The sequence below is a fragment of the Lepisosteus oculatus genome, chromosome 27 (assembly GCF_040954835.1).
Source record: "Lepisosteus oculatus isolate fLepOcu1 chromosome 27, fLepOcu1.hap2, whole genome shotgun sequence".
In the NCBI taxonomy this organism is placed as follows: domain Eukaryota; kingdom Metazoa; phylum Chordata; class Actinopteri; order Semionotiformes; family Lepisosteidae; genus Lepisosteus; species Lepisosteus oculatus.
The window spans coordinates 6840669-6861943 of record NC_090722.1 but is presented as its reverse complement, the minus strand read 5'-3'; the positions used below and the strand labels follow the sequence as shown (position 1 = coordinate 6861943).

The 21275-nt window shown below is 53.8% G+C and overlaps 4 protein-coding genes across 8 annotated transcripts; 2 read left to right on the top strand and 2 right to left on the bottom strand.

The window, feature by feature from the left end:
* The first annotated feature begins 459 nt into the window (after positions 1 to 459).
* LOC107080098 (solute carrier family 25 member 44-like) lies at positions 460 to 4732 on the top strand. Its single transcript, XM_069185480.1, has 4 exons — positions 460 to 815; positions 1179 to 2653; positions 2735 to 2862; positions 3235 to 4732. Exons 2-4 carry the CDS (start codon positions 1315 to 1317, stop codon positions 3433 to 3435), a joined length of 1668 nt encoding a protein of 555 aa, XP_069041581.1. The 5' UTR covers positions 460 to 815; positions 1179 to 1314; the 3' UTR covers positions 3436 to 4732.
* LOC102683973 (gamma-secretase subunit APH-1A-like) lies at positions 4716 to 7049 on the bottom strand. Of its 5 annotated transcripts, XM_015336445.2 has the most exons (7): positions 6632 to 7040; positions 6246 to 6416; positions 6085 to 6158; positions 5875 to 5997; positions 5424 to 5551; positions 5230 to 5338; positions 4716 to 5132 (listed from the first exon to the last, which is right to left on the bottom strand). In XM_015336445.2, the coding sequence occupies exons 1-7, from the start codon at positions 6742 to 6744 to the stop codon at positions 5068 to 5070; spliced, it is 783 nt and encodes a 260-aa protein (XP_015191931.1). In that variant the 5' UTR covers positions 6745 to 7040; the 3' UTR covers positions 4716 to 5067. The 5 variants fall into 5 exon arrangements, with proteins under 5 accessions (XP_015191931.1, XP_069041612.1, XP_015191934.2 ...); XM_069185511.1 differs by having other exon boundaries at positions 5875 to 6158; positions 6632 to 7042; XM_015336448.2 differs by lacking the exon at positions 5230 to 5338 and having other exon boundaries at positions 5875 to 6158; positions 6632 to 7049.
* A 136-nt stretch (positions 7050 to 7185) lies between these two features.
* On the bottom strand, positions 7186 to 20928 carry LOC138225390 (uncharacterized). The gene is made up of 9 exons (XM_069185496.1): positions 20842 to 20928; positions 17119 to 17791; positions 12924 to 12984; positions 12758 to 12818; positions 12549 to 12626; positions 11885 to 11974; positions 11506 to 11571; positions 11372 to 11422; positions 7186 to 10494 (listed from the first exon to the last, which is right to left on the bottom strand). The coding sequence occupies exons 1-9, from the start codon at positions 20911 to 20913 to the stop codon at positions 10426 to 10428; spliced, it is 1221 nt and encodes a 406-aa protein (XP_069041597.1). The 5' UTR covers positions 20914 to 20928; the 3' UTR covers positions 7186 to 10425.
* LOC102684373 (small ribosomal subunit protein eS27) lies at positions 19269 to 21170 on the top strand. The gene is made up of 4 exons (XM_015368815.2): positions 19269 to 19345; positions 20006 to 20114; positions 20453 to 20563; positions 20948 to 21170. Exons 1-4 carry the CDS (start codon positions 19340 to 19342, stop codon positions 20974 to 20976), a joined length of 255 nt encoding a protein of 84 aa, XP_015224301.2. The 5' UTR covers positions 19269 to 19339; the 3' UTR covers positions 20977 to 21170.
* Positions 21171 to 21275: the final 105 nt, after the last annotated feature.

The following is a 21275-nucleotide window of genomic DNA, read 5'->3' as shown; positions in this document are numbered from 1 at the left end:
GCGCAGAACAGCACCGCAGTATCTATCTCTCAACCCCCCCTCCCCAGGCCTGACTGTGCTGATTGGGGGTGTCCTGTGTGCCCCCGGTTCTGTAACACCTCTTCACATGCAATCAGGGATCTGGCCTGGAAACGTGCCTTTCGGAAATCTGGTTCGGGGCTTATCTTCCGGATCGGATCGGGCTTCTAGTTTCGCCATTTTCTAGTGCACTGTGGTTTTACAGATTGGAGATGACGGGTTCCGAGGGCGCTGTATGAAACCAGGCTGGCCGCCCTCCTCCCCTCTCGGCTTGAAGATCGAGCTCGAAAAAACAAACGGCTCGGCGCAAACTCGCTTGTTAGGGGGCGGGGGGGTATTTCCTCTGCGTTTCCGTTGGCCAGAGCGCCCGTCAGTCAAGCCGCATGGTCGGCTCGTCTCGGATGGCGATTGGCCGAGGGAGGGGGTGGGCGGGGCGTCGCGTGTTTGTTGATTGCGAGAGAGAGCGAGGACACGGGCATAGGGAAGTGAGTGGAGCAGGAAGGACGGCTGGGACGGTACGAGATAACAAAGCCCTGAACAACAACAACCACCACAGCCAGAAGTCGGGGAGAATAACGGGGTGTTTTAATGCCTGCGCCTGGCCCGGGCCTGCAAAGCGCAGCCGTGCGGGTCGCTGGCGCTCCGCGGCCCCTGTCCGGACTCCTGCAGACTCGCCGCGCCGTGCCCACCACGCCCCCCCAGCGGCGCTGGCGCGGGGGTGTCCTGGCTGCAGCCCGGAGCATGGCCTGTGCCCCCGCTCGGCGGCGCGGGTCCCGGAGCGGCCACAGAGAGCGCGGGTGAGCCGACAGCCCTGCCCTGCAGACCGCTGTCCTTATTGTTATTACTGTTGCCATTACTGCACGGCCAGCTGCTCGCTGTGTGCACACGGACAGGCTGGGGACACGCTGTAGAGCAGAAGGGAGAGATCCGCCACTTCCACCACGCGTGCGGGGCGTCTCTCCTTTCTGCCCACAGCGGTAGCCCACGCGTGAACGGCGCCGCTTGTGCTGGTCGCGGCGGCGCGCAGGCTCCGTTTCGTGCACGTTTTTGCACTGATTCCTATTAAGCGCAACAAGCAGCTTGTTAGACTGCAACACGTGTCGGCGGTGCCTGCCCCCGAGCTGTGATTAATCGGTTCGTGTTTGTTCGTGTTGGTCCAGTTTGTAGGCTGCAATGGAAGACTGACCCTCCTGGCCAATCACCTTACAGCTGGTCCCAGCATTTCCACCAATCCCCACCCGGCCTCCGCCTTCCTCTGCTCCACCAATCAGGGGCCACGTGTTCTCTGGAGGACCAATGAACTCGTGTCGTGCCTCCTTAGACCCGCCCACTCCGGCACGCCCTGGGCCCTGCCAGTCCGTCATGACCGGCGCCTCCTGCCAGCCGGTGGCCAAGGAGCCTCTGTCTCGCTCTCCCATCCCCAGCACCGCCTTCTCCTGCCAGGCCCTGTTTGGGAACAGGCTCCCCTCCTCTGATGCAGTCTCCAGCCTTTCTGTGTCCTCCTCCTCTCTCCCTGCCTTTCTGTCCTCCCCTCCCTCTGTCTCTCCTCCTCCTCTCTCCCCTCCCTCTGTCTCTCCTCCTCCTCTCTCCCCTCCCTCTGTCTCTCCTCCTCCTCTCTCCTCTCCCCCTGTCTCTCCTCCTCTCTCCTCTCCCCCTGTCTCTCCTCCTCTCTCCCCTCCCTCTGTCTCTCCTCCTCCTCTCTCCCCTCCCCCTGTCTCTCCTCCTCTCTCCCCTCCCTCTGTCTCTCCTCCTCCTCCTCTCTCCTCTCCCTCTCTCTACTCTCCCTCTGTTTCTCCTCCTCCTCTCTCCCCTCCCTCTGTCTCTCCTCCCCCTCTCTCCTCCTCTCTCTACTCTCCCTCTGTTTCTCCTCCTCCTGTCTCCCCTCCTGTCTCCTCTCCCTTTGTTTCTCCTCTCTCCTCTCCCTCTGTCCCTCCTCCTCCCGTCTCCTCTCCCCCCCGTCTCCCCTCCTCCTTCGCCCTTTCGGTGCCCCCCTCCCTCTCCTCGGAGGGCGGCGTGCCCATCATCGAGTGGCAGCACCTGGACAAGCGGCGCTTCTACGCGCTGGGCGTGGCCATGGCGCTGCTGGTGCGGGCGGCGGTGTACCCGCTGGCGCTGATCCGCACGCGGCTGCAGGTGCAGCGCGGCTCCGCCCTGTACGCGGGCACGGCGGACGCCTTCGTGAAGATCGTGCGGCGGGAGGGCCCCGGCGGCCTGTACCGCGGCTTCCTGCCCAACTCGCTGACGCTGCTGGCGGGGCAGGGCTACGTCACGGCCTACGAGCTGACGCGCCAGCTGGCGGGCCGCCACACGGGCAGCAACGCGCTCAAGTCGCTGCTGGCGGGCGCGGCCGCCTCGCTGGTCTCGCAGACGCTGACCGTGCCCATCGACGTCGTCTCCCAGCACCTGATGATGCAGGGCCAGGGGCCGGCAGCAGGGGGCGCCGGTGGGCGCTTCACCGTGCGGGCGCCGGCCGGCCCGGGGGCGCCCCGCTTCGGGCTGGGGCAGACGCGGGACATCGTGGGGCAGGTCCTGCGCGCCGACGGGGTGCGCGGCTTCTACCGCGGCTACCTGGCCTCTCTGCTCACCTACATCCCCAACAGCGCCATCTGGTGGCCCTTCTATCACTTCTACACTGGTGAGTGAGGGCGCCGGGGGGGGCGGGGGTGGGGCGCTATATCCTGTGGGGGGGGGCTCACCCCGACCTCTCGCCCCTCAGAGCGCCTGTCCAGGCTGGCCCCCTCCCAGGTGCCCCTCCTGGCGCTGCAGGCTGTGTCTGGACCCCTGGCCGCCATCACCGCCGCCACCCTCACCAACCCCATGGACGTGGTGCGGGCCCGGCTGCAGGTACGAGAGTGCACGACCACCTCTGTGTCCAGTCAGTGTGTCTGTATGAACCCCTCTCTCTCAGTGCAGTGTTAATGTACTGGAGTGTCCAGTCAGTGTGTCTGTATGAACCCCTCTCTCTCAGTGCAGTGTTAATGTACTGGAGTGTCCAGTCAGTGTGTCTGTATGAACCCCTCTCTCTCAGTGCAGTGTTAATGTACTGGAGTGTCCAGTCAGTCAGTGTGTCTGTATGAACCCCTCTCTCTCAGTGCAGTGTTAATGTACTGGAGTGTCCAGTCAGTGTGTCTGTATGAACCCCTCTCTCTCAGTGCAGTGTTAATGTACTGGAGTGTCCAGTCGGTCAGTGTGTCTGTATGAACCCCTCTCTCTCAGGTGGAGGGTGGACGCTCTGTGCTGCGGACTCTGGGACAGCTGGTGCGAGAGGAGGGCCCGAGGGGGCTTGTCAAGGGGCTGTCTGCCCGCCTGCTCTCTGTCGCCCCCTCCTCACTGGCCGTGGTGCTGGGGTACGAGACCCTGAAGAGACTGAGCCTCAGGAAGGATCTGAGGGAGAGTGTGAGCGAGACGGAGGGATAGAGCAGGATAGCGAGGGAGACTGCGGGATGCCGAGAGTGGAAGTGGGGATAGAGGGGGAGTGGGGTGGAGGGAGACAGAGGGAGACAGTTGGATGTAGGGGGAGAGAGAGTGGGTTAGAGAGATGAAGAGGGGTGGAGGATGGGTGAAAGAGACTTTTTTTTTGTCTTCGATATTAAAATTTCAAATCACTGGCACAAGAAAGAACACAAAGGGAAAACCACAGAGGAGCCCCCCGTCTCCACGCACATGCCACTGTCTGCTGCTTCCGATCCGGGACAGAATTCCCACCGGGAGTCGGGGGGCCTTCCGGGAAAGCCTCTGGTTTGTTCCTGTGCCGTACTCTAATGAAACTGGCACCGACCGCGCTGAAATCCTGTAAAGAAATGATCCGAGATCGATTTCAGAGTAACCGTTAACTGTTGTTAAATCACGTGAACGAGCAGCCTGAACTCCTGCCTGGGCAAGGGCTCGGTGAGAGAGAGTGAGAGTGAGCGCCTCGGCCCGGCCCCGAGGTCACCCCTCCTTCCCCCCGGCCACAAGGGGGCGCCGCCGAGCTGAACTACCTGCCCTCCCATCACAAGGCCCTGGGCGCGAGCTCAGCGCTCTGCGGACACTGCGATGATGGCTCTGAGCCGGACGCCCCAGGGAGCCCCTCCACGCTGCCGACCCCCCCCTCCCCCGGCGGGTGGGCAGATGGACAGGAGCAGGACTGTCCCCTGAGGCTCGGTGTCGGACCAGCGGGACAGTGCGACCGCTCGCCCATTTGTCTCGTGTGTTTGTTACGATGGGGTATTGTTTTTCTACAATATAAAATGTCTATTTTAAAAAAAAGCGGGTTGGGTTGAATTGCAGCAGCATGGCGAGGAGATGCCAACAGGTCTAGGGATCGCAGGGTCAGCATTGCTGGGGCCCGGGGTTCGATTCCTGTCCTGGGGGTGCCGTCTGGGTGGAGTCTGTATGGTCCCCCTGTGTTTGCATGGATTTCCCACAGCTGCTCAGGTGTCCTGTGGAAGGCTGAAGACATATGGGCAGCTGAGTTGTTCTGAAACAAGGTGTGTGTGCATGTCTGACCTGCTGTGGACTGGGATCCTGTCCAGCGTGTGTCCAGGACAGACTTTGTCTCCCCTGCGACACCTCACTGGGAGGAGGGGATTAGGAACTGGATGACTGCATCAACCTCCTCCTGAAGGTTACATGACCCCTACAAATTATTTTAATACTCAGACTCAACTGATTGTTACAGTAATTCACAGGTGGATTAATCAGCAGGAACTCAGCTCTTCTTATATTCCATTTTTATTCACGTATATATTAGGTGGCATTTCACAGAATTATCCCACGTCACACACAGGTTCAGGGATCCAGGACACAGCCTGCCGTTTCCATGGAAACAAGTCAGTCCTTGCCCAACCCCCCCCTCCCACTGAGGTCAGCGCACCCCAGGGTTCAAATATAAATACAGAGGCAACCAGACACGACAAGAGAGAGGAAGGGAAGGGCATTTTTCCGGAACAAACCCATCTGTTCTCCAGTTCTCTTGCTGTTCTCTACCACAGGCTGGTATCCCTCACACACACACACAGTTGGACGTGTCTCAGTGGCGCCCCCTTTCAGGCTGCTGTTGGTATTGCATCAGTGGTCCACAGCATTCAGGATGGCAGAGTACAGAACTGCCTGGTCCCTCACTGAGCGCTCACCTAAGAGGGGAGGGAAGAAGAGAGAATGGTTTAATGAATTCATGATTTAACTGCAGTTAGTGCTCTGCTGGGGTCTGGAAAAAAGAAATGAAAAGACCTCGATGGCGCCAGGCCCCGCCCACTGTCAGCCACACCCACGCCGCCATGGCCACCGTCAGGACGGACAGCAGAGGGAGGCTGTACTCGTACCGCGGGTTCAGGAAGCTCTGGGGGGGGGAGAGAGAGAGAGTCTCGCGGGTGCGTTCATCCAGCTGTGCCGGCGAGTCGGCGGCCGGACCCGGCGGCTCTCACCAGCCCGCTGGCCAGCAGGTGCGCGGCGACCACGCCCAGCCCCGCCCCGGGCCGGCGCCGCTCCCAGGCCTCGGCCAGCACCACGGCCCAGCAGGCGTGCAGGAGGGGCGCGCACAGGGCCTGCAGCGCTGGGGAGACAAGGCAGTCAAGCCCCGCCCTGCCCGGTTCACCGGACCCCGCCCACCCCACCCAGCTCCGCCTCCGCTCAAACTAGACCCCGCCCACACTACCCAGCTCCACCCCTGCTCAAACTAGACCCCACCCATCCTGCCCAGCTCCGCCTCCACTCAAACTAGACCCCGCCCACACTACCCAGCTCCGCCCCCGCTCAAACTAGACCCCGCCCACCCAGCCCAGCTCTACCAGACCCCGCCCACTCTGCCCAGGCCCACCAGGCCCCACTTACCCTGCCCACCCCACCTGGCTCTGCCCCCGCCCAGCCCACTCGTACCCGACACCATGAAGAAGTGCGCCGAGTCTCCATGGATTCCCGGCACGCCCGGCCCCAGGCTGGCCGCCAGCACACCGGCCAGGGAGAAGGCGCCGCTGGCCATCCCGAAGGACAGGCCGCACACTGCGGGGGGCAGGGAGAGGGACAGGTGAGGCCACTCCACCCCCAGGCCCCCAGAGAGCCCCGGGGAGACACAGGGAGGCACCCTACCGTACGCCGTCTGCTGCGGAGAGAGGGGGCGCTGGTCCCCCCGTCGGGAGGCAGCCAGGCCCTCCCCCGCCTTCCTGAGGGGGACAAGGAGACGAGCCGGAGTGAGAGGGGGACTCCCAGCCTGACAGACAGACGGACAGCCAGCCAGCCTTCCCACTCACTTGAGCAGCACGTAGCAGGTCAGGCGGGAGAGCTCCTGCAGCAGCACGGACAGCGCCGCCCCTGTGGCGAGGAGGAGGTACTGCAGCTTGGGGTCGCCCTGGTCAGTCAGCTGCACTGCGGTGAACCACAGCGCCGAGGACAGGAGCACAGAGAGGAGCCAAAAAAACATACTGTGGGGGGAAGAGACAGGAGGAAGCAGGGAGAGGAGAGAGACAGACAGACAGGAGGGAGAGGAGAAAGAGACCAGAGGGAGAGGAGACAGGAGGAAGAGGAGATAGAGGAGCCACAGACAGACAGGAGAGAGAGATAGATAAGACAGGAGAAATAGGGATCAGCAGATCAGAAATGTCGCGAATGAAACGGCAGGACTCGCCAGCCGACTCACCCCGCGACCAGCGCGATGACCCGCAGCGGATCGGCGCCCACCGTGAACACGAACAGGGCGAAACTCGGCCCGAAGGCGGTGAAGACGCAGCCGAGAAACACGGCAGCCCCCATCCCTCCGAGCGTCTTCCTCAGGACAAAACGGCTTCCTGGAGCGTTACGGTTTTATTTATTTTTTTTAATGGAGTTTTTCCCCCCCCAGACACTTCCTCAGCCATTTTAAATAACCCTCCAGAAAACCACATGACTTCGCTCGTCCAGCCCTTGTATCCGGAAGAGCCAGGGCCACGCCCCTTGGGCGATCCCGGCCAATCGCGCTGCTCCATCCGGCGTGAGTGCTGGGAATTCATGGCCCAGTAGAAAGACGAGAGGAGGCGGGATATAGAACCTTAGCATCCGCTTCCTGGTGTCATCCAAGGTCATCATGGGAGCTGTAGTTTTTCAAGTTAATTTAGGTTACCCGTCAGTGCAACTCGGTAGGATTTGTAGAGGTTCAGAAAAGGTGCACTCAGTTCTCAATACTGACTCTGTGCAATAAAACAGCTACACTGAAACTGCTACACAAATGCTTTATTTATTTTCATGTGTAGGTTTAAATGGAAGGGGATGTCTAGCCATTCCCCTTGGAAAAAGACAGCAGTTTCCACATGAAAAATACAGATTAAATACAGAGACAGACGATGGTAAGTGTTCCCTAATACTAGACAGTGCAAAGAAAGTGCCAAAAATGTGGTCTCTTAACGAGTGTGAAGCTAGAAGTGTTGTGTAGTTGCATGTACAACGCACAGTTCATCTGTCAGGGTCAGTGCTGGTCACTCTGAGCGCCACTGTCTGCCAGTCTGCACCACTGTCAATCACTCAGTGTCAGCCAATCAGTGTGTCAGTCAGACCCTCAGCCACTCAGTGTTAGCCCATTGGTGTTTCAGGCCGTCAATCACTTAGTGTCGGCCAATCAGTGCGTCACCCAGACTCTCAATCACTCAGTGTCAGCCAATCGGTGTTTCAAACCTTCATTCAGCTTGTCAATCACTTAATGTCATCACTCACAGCCAGCTAATCACTATTAGACAGTGTGTCACTCAGTCTCAGCATATCCATCAGTGTTTGTCGACACAGTCTCTAACATACCAACCCACGTCGCTCCAGCCTCTCACCTCCAGTCACTTACAGGATAAACCCACCCACTCTCAGCCTCACTGGGACACAGTGAAGAACATAAGTACACAGAGCTGCTGGGCAGTACGTCCAAGCAAACACAAACACAGTCCAACAGAAAACACCATCCTACAGAATTCCCGCAGAAACGTCCGTCAGGATGCCCAGGCCAGCATCCCTGAGGATATCCTGTCCCCATTCCCCAGCGCGCCGTCGGGAATGCTGTCTTGGTCCTGTGGACTGCCGTGTACAGACTCCTCTCACAGCGATCGGATCAGGGCGCCTCTCGCACCTCACCGCACTGCCCTGTCACGAAACCAACCCCCACGAACACAACACGGGCTACAGTCTCCCCTGCACCGTATCTGTGGGCTTCTGATATATCTGACACCTTAGAAAGCCCGGAAAAAACATTACAGACGTGCAGCAGAGCCACTAATTCGAGCAAATTCTGAACCTTAAAGCCGAGATTGATACCTGACGTGTGTATGACTCTTCTCTAAAAGGTAGTTTGTGTAGGAGACTCCACTCTATAGGAGAAATATAGTGTTTATGAAGCTCTTCTCTATAGGGTATTTTTAGTGTGTAGGAGACTCTTCTCTATAGGGTATTTATAGTGTGCAGGAGACTCTTCCCTATATGATAAATATAGTGTTTTGGAAACTCTTCTCTATAGGATATTTATAATGTGAGCAGGAGACTTCTTTATTGGGTATTTATAGCGTGTGTAGGATACTCCTCTCTGTAGGGTATTTACTGTATAGTGTGTGTGTGTAACAGGTTCTCCATACTGTGTTTAGGAGGCTCTTCTCTATAGGGTATTTGTAGTGTGTATAGGATACTTATCTCTGTAGGGTATTTATAGTGTGTTTACAGCACTCTTCTCTACAGGGTATTTATAGTGTGTTGAGGAAGCTCTTCTCTATTGGGCATTTATAGTGTGTCGGAGACTCTTCTCTATAGGGTATTTATAGTGTGTATAGGATACTTATCTCTGTAGGGTATTTATAGTGTGTTTACAGCTGTCTTCTCTACAGGGTGTTTAGGAAGCTCTTCTCTACAGGGTATTTATAGTGTGTGTACGAGACTTTTCTCTTCTCTATAGGGTATTTATAGTGTGTTCATGAAGCTCTTCTCTATAGGGTATTTATAGTGTGTCGGAGACTCTTCTCTATTGGGTATTTATAGTGTGTTCATGAAGCTCTTCCCTATAGGGTATTTATAGTGTGTTCATGAAGCTCTTCTCTATAGGGTATTTATAGTGTGTCGGAGACTCTTCTCTATAGGGTATTTAAAGTGTGTCGGAGACTCTTCTCTATAGGGTATTTATAGTGTGTTGAGGAAGCTCTTCTCTATTGGGTATTTATAGTGTGTTGAGGAAGCTCTTCCCTATAGGGTATTTATAGTGTGTTCATGAAGCTCTTCTCTATAGGGTATTTATAGTGTGTTCATGAAGCTCTTCTCTACAGGGTATTTATAGTGTGTTCATGAAGCTCTTCTCTATAGGGTATTTATAGTGTGTTGAGGAAGCTCTTCTCTATAGGGTATTTATAGTGTGTTGAGGAAGCTCTTCCCTATAGGGTATTTATAGTGTGTTCATGAAGCTCTTCTCTATAGGGTATTTATAGTGTGTTCATGAAGCTCTTCTCTACAGGGTATTTATAGTGTGTTCATGAAGCTCTTCTCTATAGGGTATTTATAGTGTGTTGAGGAAGCTCTTCTCTATAGGGTATTTATAGTGTGTTGAGGAAGCTCTTCTCTATAGGGTATTTATAGTGTGTCGGAGACTCTTCTCTATAGGGTATTTATAGTGTGTTGAGGAAGCTCTTCTCTATAGGGTATTTATAGTGTGTCGGAGACTCTTCTCTATAGGGTATTTATAGTGTGTTGAGGAAGCTCTTCCCTATAGGGTATTTATAGTGTGTTGAGGAAGCTCTTCTCTATAGGGTATTTATAGTGTGTTGAGGAAGCTCTTCTCTATAGGGTATTTATAGTGTGTTGAGGAAGCTCTTCCCTATAGGGTATTTATAGTGTGTTGAGGAAGCTCTTCTCTATAGGGTATTTATAGTGTGTTGAGGAAGCTCTTCTCTATAGGGTATTTATAGTGTGTTGAGGAAGCTCTTCTCTATAGGGTATTTATAGTGTGTCGGAGACTCTTCTCTATAGGGTATTTATAGTGTGTTGAGGAAGCTCTTCCCTATAGGGTATTTATAGTGTGTTGAGGAAGCTCTTCTCTATAGGGTATTTATAGTGTGTTGAGGAAGCTCTTCTCTATAGGGTATTTATAGTGTGTTGAGGAAGCTCTTCTCTATAGGGTATTTGTAGTGTGTTGAGGAAGCTCTTCTCTATAGGGTATTTATAGTGTGTTGAGGAAGCTCTTCTCTATAGGGTATTTATAGTGTGTCGGAGACTCTTCTCTATAGGGTATTTATAGTGTGTTCATGAAGCTCTTCTCTATAGGGTATTTATAGTGTGTTGAGGAAGCTCTTCCCTATAGGGTATTTATAGTGTGTAGGTGGCTCTTCAATAGAGGGTATGTATAAAGTAGCAGTCCTAGGTTGGTATCCCAGTCACTCAGTCTTTCTGTCTGTCCGTCCAGCAGTGACCCTGTTAACCCCATTCCCCTCCAGAATTTCCTCATTAGAGTAACGAGCATTTGGACGCCTTTTTCTCTGTGGTGTTCAGATGCACCTCCCGACCTCCTGCGCCCTGGAAACACAGAGACAATTCTATATTAGACAGGAGTATATTGTACTGTACCACAGTCAGTATCAGTGTACAGTACAGGCAGTATCAGTATCAGTCAGTATCAGTGTACAGTACAGGCAGTATCAATCACTATCAGTACAGGCAGTATCTGTGTACAGTACAGGCAGTATCAGTATCAGTCAGTATCAGTGTACAGTACAGGCAGTATCAATCACTATCAGTACAGGCAGTATCTGTGTACAGTACAGACAGTATCAGTATCAATCTGTATCAGACTACAGTACAGTCAGTATCAATCACTATCAGTACAGGCAGTATCTGTGTACAGTACAGACAGTATCAGCCTACAGCACAGTCAGTATCAGTGTACGGAACAGGCAGCATCAGTCAGTATCAGTCTACAGTACAGGAAGTATCAGTATCAGTCAGTATCAGTGTACAGTACAGGCAGTATCTGTATCAGTCAGTATCAGTGTACAGTACAGGCAGTATCAGTATCAGTCAGTATCAGTCTACAGTACAGGCAGTATCAGTATCAATCTGTATCAGTCAGTATCAGTCTACAGTACAGGCAGTATCAGTATCAATCTGTATCAGTCAGTATCAGTGTACAGTACAGGCAGTATCAGTCTACAGTACAGGCAGTATCAGTATCAATCTGTATCAGTCAGTATCAGTCTACAGTACAGGCAGTATCAGTATCAATCTGTATCAGTCAGTATCAGTGTACAGTACAGGCAGTATCAGTCTACAGTACAGGCAGTATCAGTATCAATCTGTATCAGTCAGTATCAGTGACTACAGTACAGTACAGTATCAATCAGTATCAGTACTACAGCACAGTCAGTACTCAGGGAGTGTTGCTCCCGGTACTCACTGGTCTCTTCCCGGTCTTCAGCAGGATATCCCCAGCCAGAGCGATGAACGCCTGGAGAGAGCAGGGACAGTGTGAGGGGCAAAGGTCACATCTGGACAGGCGGACAGACAGACGGCTGCCAGCTGGACACTCACCTCCTCCACATTGATGCTGGACTTGGCGCTCGTCTCGAAGAACCGGATTCCGTGATCCTTGGCCAGCTGCAGACACAGCAGTGTTGTTACTGTACTACCGCACAGTCAGACAGACACAGCAGTGTTGTTACTGTACTACCGCACAGTCAGACAGACACAGCAGTGTTGTTACTGTACTACCGCACAGTCAGACAGACACAGCAGTGCTGTTACTGTACTACCGCACAGTCAGACAGACACAGCAGTGTTGTTACTGTACTACCGCACAGTCAGACAGACACAGCAGTGTTGTTACTGTACTACCGCACAGTCAGACACACAGAGCAAAGCCACTGCCGACATGCTGAGCTGTGATTGGACATGGTCTGATAAGTCTCACCTTTTCCCCCGTTTCCTTGGAGACCTTCCTCTTGGCCTCAATGTCACATTTGTTGCCAAGCAACATCCTGCTGACCCCTGCTGAGGCATTCTGGGAATAAAAGACGAGAGTCAAAGCTTGCAGCTTGTTGGCTCACCCTCTCCTCTACCCTTGTATCCCTCTGCCTCTCTCTCCTCTCTCCTCTCTCCTCCCATCCCTCTCTCCCTCACCCTCCTCTCTCCTCCCGTCCCTCTCTCCCTCGCCCTCCTCTCTCCTCCTGTCCCTCTCTCCCTCGGCCTCCTCTCTCCTCCTGTCCCTCTCTTTCCCTATCCTATCTACCCTTGTATCCCTCTGCCTCTCTCTCCTCCTGTCCCTCTCTCCCTCGCCCTCCTCTCTCACCCTCTCCTCCTGTCTCCCTCTCTCCTCTCTCCTCCTGTCCCACTCTCTCCTCCTGTCTCCCTCTCTCCTCCTGTCTCCCTCTCTCCTCCTCCCTCAATCCCTCCTCTCTCCTCCTGTCTCCCTCTCTCCTCTCTCCTCCTGTCTCCCTCTCTCCTCTCTCCTCCTGTCTCACTCTCTCCTCCTGTCTCAATCCCTCCTCTCTCCTCCTGTCTCCCTCTCTCCTCTCTCATCTCTCCTCCTGTCTCCCTCTCTCCTCTCTCCTCCTGTCTCCCTCTCTCTCTCTCACCTCCTTGATGCTCTTCATCCAGTTCTGAATGTTCTCAAAGGACTTCTCGTCCGTGATGTCGTACACCAGGATAATCCCCTGCAACAGCAAGTCACACAGCTCGTCTTCCCTGTCCGAGGGGCCGTGTGTGTGTGTGTGTGTGTGTGTGTGTGTGTGTGTGTGTGTGTGTGTGTGTGTGTGTCAGGGTGTCATGTGTGTGTGTGACTCACCATGGCTCCCCTGTAGTAGGCTGTAGTGATGGTTTTGAACCTCTCCTGCCCAGCAGTGTCCCTGCACACAGACACACACACACAGAGAGAGACACACAGAGACACAGTGAGCAGCTGTGCCAGGAGAACCGGGCCTCATCTGGACTGTGGGCCGGCGGCGCCTCACCAGACTTGCAGCTTCACCTTCTTCCCCTGGACCTCCACTGTCTTCACCTTGAAGTCGATCCCTGCAGAGAGAGGAGGGCTGAGAATCTGGGGCGCAGTCCTGACGAACAGAGGGCACCCCGATGTACAGAGAGAGGGGCTGAGTATCTGAGCAGGGCAGCGGGTTCTGGGGTGCAGTCCTGATGAACAGAGGGGACCCCGATATACAGAGAGAGGGGCTGAGTAGCTGAGCAGGGCAGCGGGTTCTGGGGCACAGTCCTGATAAACAGAGGGGACCCCGATGTACAGAGAGAGGGGCTGAGCACAGGGAGGTAGTTGTCCTGACTCACACACACGCTGTCATGACACACATTCTCTCTGACTCCCTGAAGGCAGCAGCAAGTACTGACATGCCAGCTTTATATATACACACACAAACACACAGGAGAGACTGGCAGAGGGAGGGAGAGAGAGCTGCACAACCAGCCACACAAACCTCACACTGACAGTCAGCTCGTCTGCGAGTTTCGGCCTGGCAGTGAAGGCACTGAAGAAGGCACACAGGGCTTTCCACACTGCTAGGAGTCTCTACAACATCACACCTACATGACAGATCTGGCTGCAGATATTTCACAGTGTAATCCAAGCCACTGGTGAAGTGTGGGGTCCAGTCACAGGCCAGGATTGCAGACACCCATAGAAACTCTGCACACACAGCCCTGTAACAAATACCCCCATGTGCAGAGACAAACTCCTAACACTGTGCAGGGCTGAATGAGGCCAATACCCATTACTAATCAATATACAGCAGAGAGCAATCAAGTACTGGGCACTCCTGAGAAACACTGACCAGAGCTCCTTCCAGCACAAGGCCCTGCTGAGCCCAGAGAAGAGCCCCTCAGCCAGCTGATCCTGAAGCTCACTGACACCAGCCAGCCTCAGCAACACCAGTCACAGTCAAGCAATCACAGCACAAGCCTGGGACACACACACACACACACACCACAAACTGGAATGCTACAGGACCCTAAACAGACAGTACACACAAGCTGAGTATCTGACCAGGGTAAGAGACAGCAAAGAGAAACAGACCCTGACCAGTACAGACTCACTGACCACAGTCTGGACAGAGAAACTGGACACAGACAGACCTGGCTGTCCAGAGAGGACAAGCTCTGCTCCCACTGCCAGCAGGGAGATGTAGAGACAGAGATGCACTTTCTACTGCACTGGGAGAAATACTCTGGGATTAGACAAACAGTCTTCCCCAAAATAACCAACCTAATCCCAGAATTCCCACTCCTGCCAGAATCAGAACGATTTCCAGTCATACTGGGAGAGGAAACTCAATAGAGCTGCAGCCCAGTGTGTGATCTCCTGTCCCAGCCTGAGGAGCAGTGAGCCTGTCTCTCAATAATGGTTATGTGTTGTATATAAATGTCCAATAACATGTTAGTACTGTAAATGTCTCTAAATTGTGTTAATTGTATATGCTTTGTCAACACTATAATTCACTGTCCATGCCAATAAAGCTCTTTGAGTGTGAATGTTGGGAGTCAGAGAGAGTTAGAGGGAGGGACAGGCAGTGACAGTCACCAGGCGTGTGCGGTAATTATCACACTGTGTGTTATTACTGCAACAGGGGAGAGCCGCAAACTGACAGGACCTGTTGCTGTTCAGCCTGCGGGGAGTGTGGCTGGATCACCAGCTGCAGTATCAACACCAAGAGCTGTGGTGACGGTTCACCACACTGCACCACAGTTCACCACACTGTACCACAGTTCACCACACTGCACCACTGTCAGCACTGTAGCACAGTCAGCACTGCACCACAGTTCACCACACTGCACCACAGTCAGCACTGCACCACAGTCAGCACTGCACCACAGTTCACCACACTGTACCACAGCTCACCACACTGCACCACTGTCAGCACTGCACCACAGTTCACCACACTGTACCACAGTTCACCACACTGTACCACAGTTCACCACACTGCACCACTGTCAGCACTGCACCACAGTTCACCACACTGTACCACAGTTCACCACACTATACCACAGTCAGCACTATACCACAGTTCACCACACTATACCACAGTTCACCACATTGCACCAGTCAGCACTATACCACAGTTCACCACACTATACCACAGTCAGCACTGTACCACAGTTCACCACACTATACCACAGTTCACCACACTGTACCACAGTTCACCACACTGTACCACAGTTCACCACATTGCACCAGTCAGCACTGCACCACAGTTCACCACACTGCACCAGTCAGCACTGCACCACAGTTCACCACACTGCACCACAGTTTACCACAGAGAATTATAGTATTTCAGTAAATACCATTTAACAGTGTTATAGTATTAAAGTATATACTGTACCACACAGTTTACCTCAGTGAATTATAGTGGATTAAAGTACATACCACAGTGAATCATAGTGGATTACAGTATATACCACATAGTTTACCACAGTGTTATAGCATACTACAGTATATACCACAGTTTATCACAGTGTTATAGTGTACTACAGTATATACCACAGTGTGCTATAGTGTAATTCACTATGTACCATTATTTACCACAGTGAGTTACAGTGTACTATAGTATAATACCACAGTTTACCACAGTGTGCTATAGTATACTACAATATATACCAGATTACCAGTGTATTATAGTGTACTACAGTATATACCAGTTTACCAGTGTGTTATAGTGTACTATAGTATATACACAGTTTACCACAGTGAGTTATAGTGTACTAATATATCGCAGTTTACCACAGTGTTTTCAAGTGTGTTTACCACGCAGTTTACCACACTGTTATAGTGTACTACAGTAAACAGTATACCAGTTTACCACAGTGTGTTACAGTGTCCTACAGTACATACAGTGCACTGCAGTGAGTTACAGTGTAGTACAGTACATACAGTTTACCACAGTGAGTTATAATAATAATAATAATTGCTTACAGTTATATAGTGCTTTTCTGGACACTCCACTCAAAGCGCTTTACAGGTAATGGGGACTCCCCTCCACCACCACCAATGTGCAGCCCCACCTGGATGATGCGATGGCAGCCATAGTGCGCCAGAACGCTCACCACACATCAGCTATCAGTGGGAAGGAGAGCAGAGTGATGGAGCCAGTTCAGAGTGGGGGGTTATTAGGAGGCCATGATTGGTAAAGGCCAATGGGAAATTTGCCCAGGACACTGGGGCAACACCTCTACTCTTTTTCGAGAAACACCCTGGGATTTTTAATGACCACAGAGAGTCAGGACCTCGGTTTTACGTCTCATCCGAAGGACAGCGCCTGTTTACAGTATAGTGTCCCCGTCACTATACTGGGGCATTAGGACCCACATGGACCGCAGGGTGAGCGCCCCCCACTGGCCCCACTAACACCTCTTCCAGCAGCAACCTTAGTTTTTCCCAGGAGGTCTCCCATCCAGGTACTGACCAGGCTCCCACCTGCTGAGCTTCAGTGGGTTCCAGTTGTGAGTTGCAGGGTGAGATGGCTGCTGGGTATAGTGTACTACAGTACATACACAGTTTACCACAGTGAGTTATAGTGTACTACAGTACATACACGGTTTACCACAGTGAGTTAGCGAGTTTGGTCTGTCAGTGTGTGCACTGACCGGGTCTGTTAGGGGACAGGTGCCCTCAGACGCCCTCTCTCTCTCTTCCTTTGACACGGGTTAGACCCGGGTCGACTCCCTCCCTCCCTCTCTTCCTTTGACACGGGTTAGACCCGGGTCGACTCCCTCCCTCTCTCTCTTCCTTTGACACGGGTTAGACCCGGGTCGACTCCCTCCCTCTCTCTCTTCCTTTGACACGGGTTAGACCCGGGTCGACTCCCTCCCTCCCTCTCTTCCTTTGACACGGGTTAGACCCGGGTCGACTCCCTCCCTCTCTCTCTTCCTTTGACACGGGTTAGACCCGGGTCGACTCCCTCCCTCTCTCTCTTCCTTTGACACGGGTTAGACCCCGGTCGACTCCCTCCCTCCCTCTCTTCCTTTGACACGGGTTAGACCCGGGTCGACTCCCTCCCTCTCTCTCTATCTCTCTCTTCCTTTGACACGGGTTAGACCTCAAAAACGTTTTAACTGGAACCCCCCCAAAGCACCGAGCCGCACTCCGCCCGGGTCCAGCCCGGGTCCAGGCGAAGGCCCCAGGCGCCCGGAGCCGCGGCCGCTCACCGATGGTGGAGATGTAGGTGGAGTTGAAGTTGTCCTCCGCGAACCGGATGATGAGGCACGTCTTGCCCACCCCGCTGTCGCCGATCAGCAGCAGCTTGAACAGAAAGTCGTACTTCTTAGCCATCTGCCCGTCCCGGGTCGTGGACTCGGACTCGCTCCGCTTCGCCGCTGGCCCGACTCTCTCAGCCTCCCCTCCGCCGGGGTTTGGGGAGAAACAACAAAAAAAAAACCAACAAAACGATTCAAATGACCCCCCAAAAAATCCTCCCCTTTTGCTGTTTCGCTTGCGAGAAAAAGGGGCCCCACACGCTCGGCAGGTGAGCGCTCCCAGCCGCACGGTCCCAGACGACGACAACCACAACACGGAGGCGGCCCGGATCCGCAAGCGCTGCTCGTCCCAAACTTTCCTTTTCCTCCCCAAGTTCCCGAAGTTACGTAGGAGAGAGAGAAGGAGCGAGCAGGGCAGAGCGGGAGGCGCACAGGAGCAGCGCGGCCGCCAGAGGGCGCTGCGGGAGACTCCGCTCCGGCTCTGTCCCAGCCGGGCCGCAGCAGGAGCGGTACAGGTCGGTAGCGGCGCGCCTAGTTCGCCGCAGTGCTGTAGAGTACATCTATCCGGCTCGGCCCAGCAGGGCTCCGGGGAGGATGCGCGCCGGCTGGACCCCAGGACCTCGGGCTGTTGAGAAGGATGTAGGGGTTTTCAGGGGCTTTAACGGGCCTGAGGGAAAGCGTCCAGGGCGTGTCGTGTACAAAAGGGCATCAGAGACACACAAAGTGAAACACAAATGTCACATATCGTCTCGGGAAATCGCATACAGGAACATAAAGTCATAAAAAGTATTGTTAACACAGGGAACAGAGAACTTCCTATAACTAAGTGCTGATGGGCTAGATAATGTCAAATTGCTCCTCTCATTTGTGATCCTTGACACGTGAGTTGACAGTTATTATTATTACATCTTTCAATCCGCCACTTCTTCCAGTACAGGGTTTCAGGAGAGCTGGAGTCTATCCCAGCAAGCAACAGACTCAGGGCAGGACACACCCTGGACATGACACCGGTCCAGCTCAGGACACACACACTCACACCAGGGCCAGTTTTCCCAGAAACCAGTTAACCCACCAGCATGTCTTTGGACTATAGAAGGAAACCCACACAAACACCAGGAAAACGCACAAACTCAACGCAGATAACACTCCAGGTCAGGAATTAAACCCAGTGACCACTGCGTCACCATGCTGCCCCCAGAAGACTGACCTTCATATCAATTTTACTAAAGTTTTTGTCAGAAAATGCAGAAATATTCAACCTGGTGACTTTTGACTCAGGAAATGAGAATGGCTGTAAAATACAAGTATAAAAACACTGAAGAACTTCACAATATATATTATATTAAATCAGTATAAAATGAGCCCTGTTATATACTGGATGAATGATAGTTATAATAAATGTTTAAAAATAACTGATGTGTATTAAGATACGTCATATCAATGCCAGCAGTCATATCACCCTGCAATTCACAACTGGCAACCCACTGAAGCTAAGCAGGTGTGAGCCTGGTCAGTACCTGGAGGGGAGACCTCCTGGGAAAAACTAAGGTTGCTGCTGGAAGAGGTGTTAGTGGGGCCAGCAGGGGGTGCTCACCCTGCGGCTCATGTGGGTCCTAATGCCCCAGTGTAGTGACGGGGACACTATACTGTAAACAGGCGCTGTCCTTTGGATGAGACGTAAAACCGAGGTCCTGACTCTCTGTGGTCATTAAAAATCCCAGGGTGCTTCTTGAAAAGAGTAGGGGTGTCCTAGCCAAATTTCCCATCGGCCTTTACCAATCATGGCCTCCTAACAATCCCCCTCTATGAATTGGCTTCATTACTCTGCTCTCCTCCCCACTGATAGCTGATGTGTGGTGAGTGTTCTGGCGCACTATGGCTGCCGTCGCATCATCCAGGTGGATGCTGCACATTGGTGGTGGTGGAGGGGATCCCCATTACCTGTAAAGGGCTTTGAGTGGAGTGTCCAGAAAAGCGCTATACAAGTGTAAGCAATTATTATTATTACTACGTGCAGCTACTCCACAATTAACACACTGTGACCTTACTGTCATGGCTGACACCGTGTGACACTGCACACCACACTTCCGGCCCCTGCTCGACCACCCCGTTTATATTAACCCCGTGTTTCCGGTTCTTCCTTCTTTTCGGCAGAGGCTGCATACTCGCCAACATGCCAGTGAGTGTCTGTGCCGTTTACAAAACGGCGTTTATCCCTTCCTAACCGAGACAAACTGGGTTGAATTGCACCGGATTAGGCGAGGGTAGCTTCGCGGTTCTGTGTAGAGGTGGACTAGAACTCGGGGCGCTTAAATTAAGTAAATTAGAGCCTAAAGTCGGGCGAGGTAGATGCGTTACGGAATCGAGACGGGGACAAGATGGCGGCGCACATGGGGGACGGCGATGCGTGAGGAGGGGGGTGACGGGGAGCGAATTAACAGAGATTCGGTATAATATGAGTGTTCTACGTGTAATAAAACGCAGTTATTAATGGGTAGGACTGTGTGGCTGAATAGTCGGGCAGGGCTGGGGGTTGTCGGAGAGGCTGGCGTGGGAGAGAGACGCTTTGACGCAGCATGGTATTTTTAAAGACACGATCGAACTAGCACGGAGTTAAGGGCAGGTACAGTTATGTCTGTGTAGACGGCGGGGCAGCAGCAGCAGTGTGCTGTGGCCTCTGGGTTCGCTTGTGGGGTCGATGGCTCGGGATCAGTCTCCGCTCCGCTTTCCGGGTCTTTATGCTGTTGGGAGGCCCAGTCTGAGCGGGGGCTCCACGGATCTGTCTACACGCGTGGATGTCCGGGCCACGGTGTTAATCCCTCTCGGCTTGCCCACGCAGCTCGCGAAAGACTTGTTGCACCCGTCCCCCGAGGAGGAGAAGAGGAAGCACAAGAAGAAGAGGCTGGTCCAGAGCCCCAACTCCTACTTCATGGATGTCAAGTGTCCAGGTCAGTGTGTCCACCTCCCGGACTGGGGCCGAGCCCGGCCTCTCTGACTGCCCGGGGCGGAATCTGTAAGGGGAGTCTATTGGTTTTTGTCTGAGCAGGGGCTGCAGTATATGGGCTGTTGGTGTCATATGGGCTCTGTGGCCTTGCTCAGTGGAATGTGTGACTGTGTGCAGGGCTGTGTTCAGTGTGCTGATGTGTTCTCTGCTGGCTCAGTGGAGTGTGTGACTGTGTGCAGGGCTGTGTTCAGTGTGCTGATGTGTTCTCTGCTGGCTCAGTGGAGCATGTGACTGTGTGCAGGGCTGTGTTCAGTGTGCTGATGTGCTCTCTGCTGTCTACAGGATGCTACAAGATCACCACGGTGTTCAGCCACGCGCAGACAGTGGTGCTGTGTGTGGGCTGCTCCACAGTGCTGTGCCAGCCCACGGGAGGGAAGGCCCGGCTGACAGAAGGTCAGTGTTGAGCGGTGTGTGTTCCGGGTTCAGGGTTCAGTACCTGTTTAAAGCTTAGTTCTGTGGACCGTCTCAGACTGCTGTCTAGGTTTCCTCAAGGGGTAACACAACTGACTATCTGAGAAAGTTCACTTGGTGTGTCTGTCCAGGGCTCCTGCAGTGTGTGTGTGTGCTGTCAGTGAGAGTTGTCAGTCCTCAGCTCTGCTGTGGGGCTGCGGTGTGGAGGAAGAGCTGATATCTCGACAGTGTGGGTGTCAGGAGGAGAAAGGGGATGTTACCTTTATTTCTCCTGCGCTGCAGCAGTGGGGAGACCAGTGGGTGGAGGGCTGGGGGTTATAAATGTGAAGCATTGTGGGAATGCCCTGTCTCTCTCTCTCTCTCCAGGCTGTTCGTTCCGGAGGAAGCAGCACTAGGTGGCGCTGTGCGGCAGTCCGGCGCGGGGAGGGCTGGGCCGCTGGCACAGTGCGCGCTCCTCGCCGCGGGGCCTCGTGCTGCCGTCCCCATGGCGACACGACGGACAGGCCAGGAGGAGGAGCACCTCTCAGGACGGTCACTGTATCTGTAACCCCAACCCACCCCGCTACAATAAAGGTTTTTCATTCCGGAAGAGCTGGCGCCTGTATCGTTACTGGCTGCTGCGCGCGTGTTCAGTGGGTGGCTCTGGGTGCTCGTGGCGCAGGGCGGCTGGGGTCAGTGGGCAGGTTAAAATGAA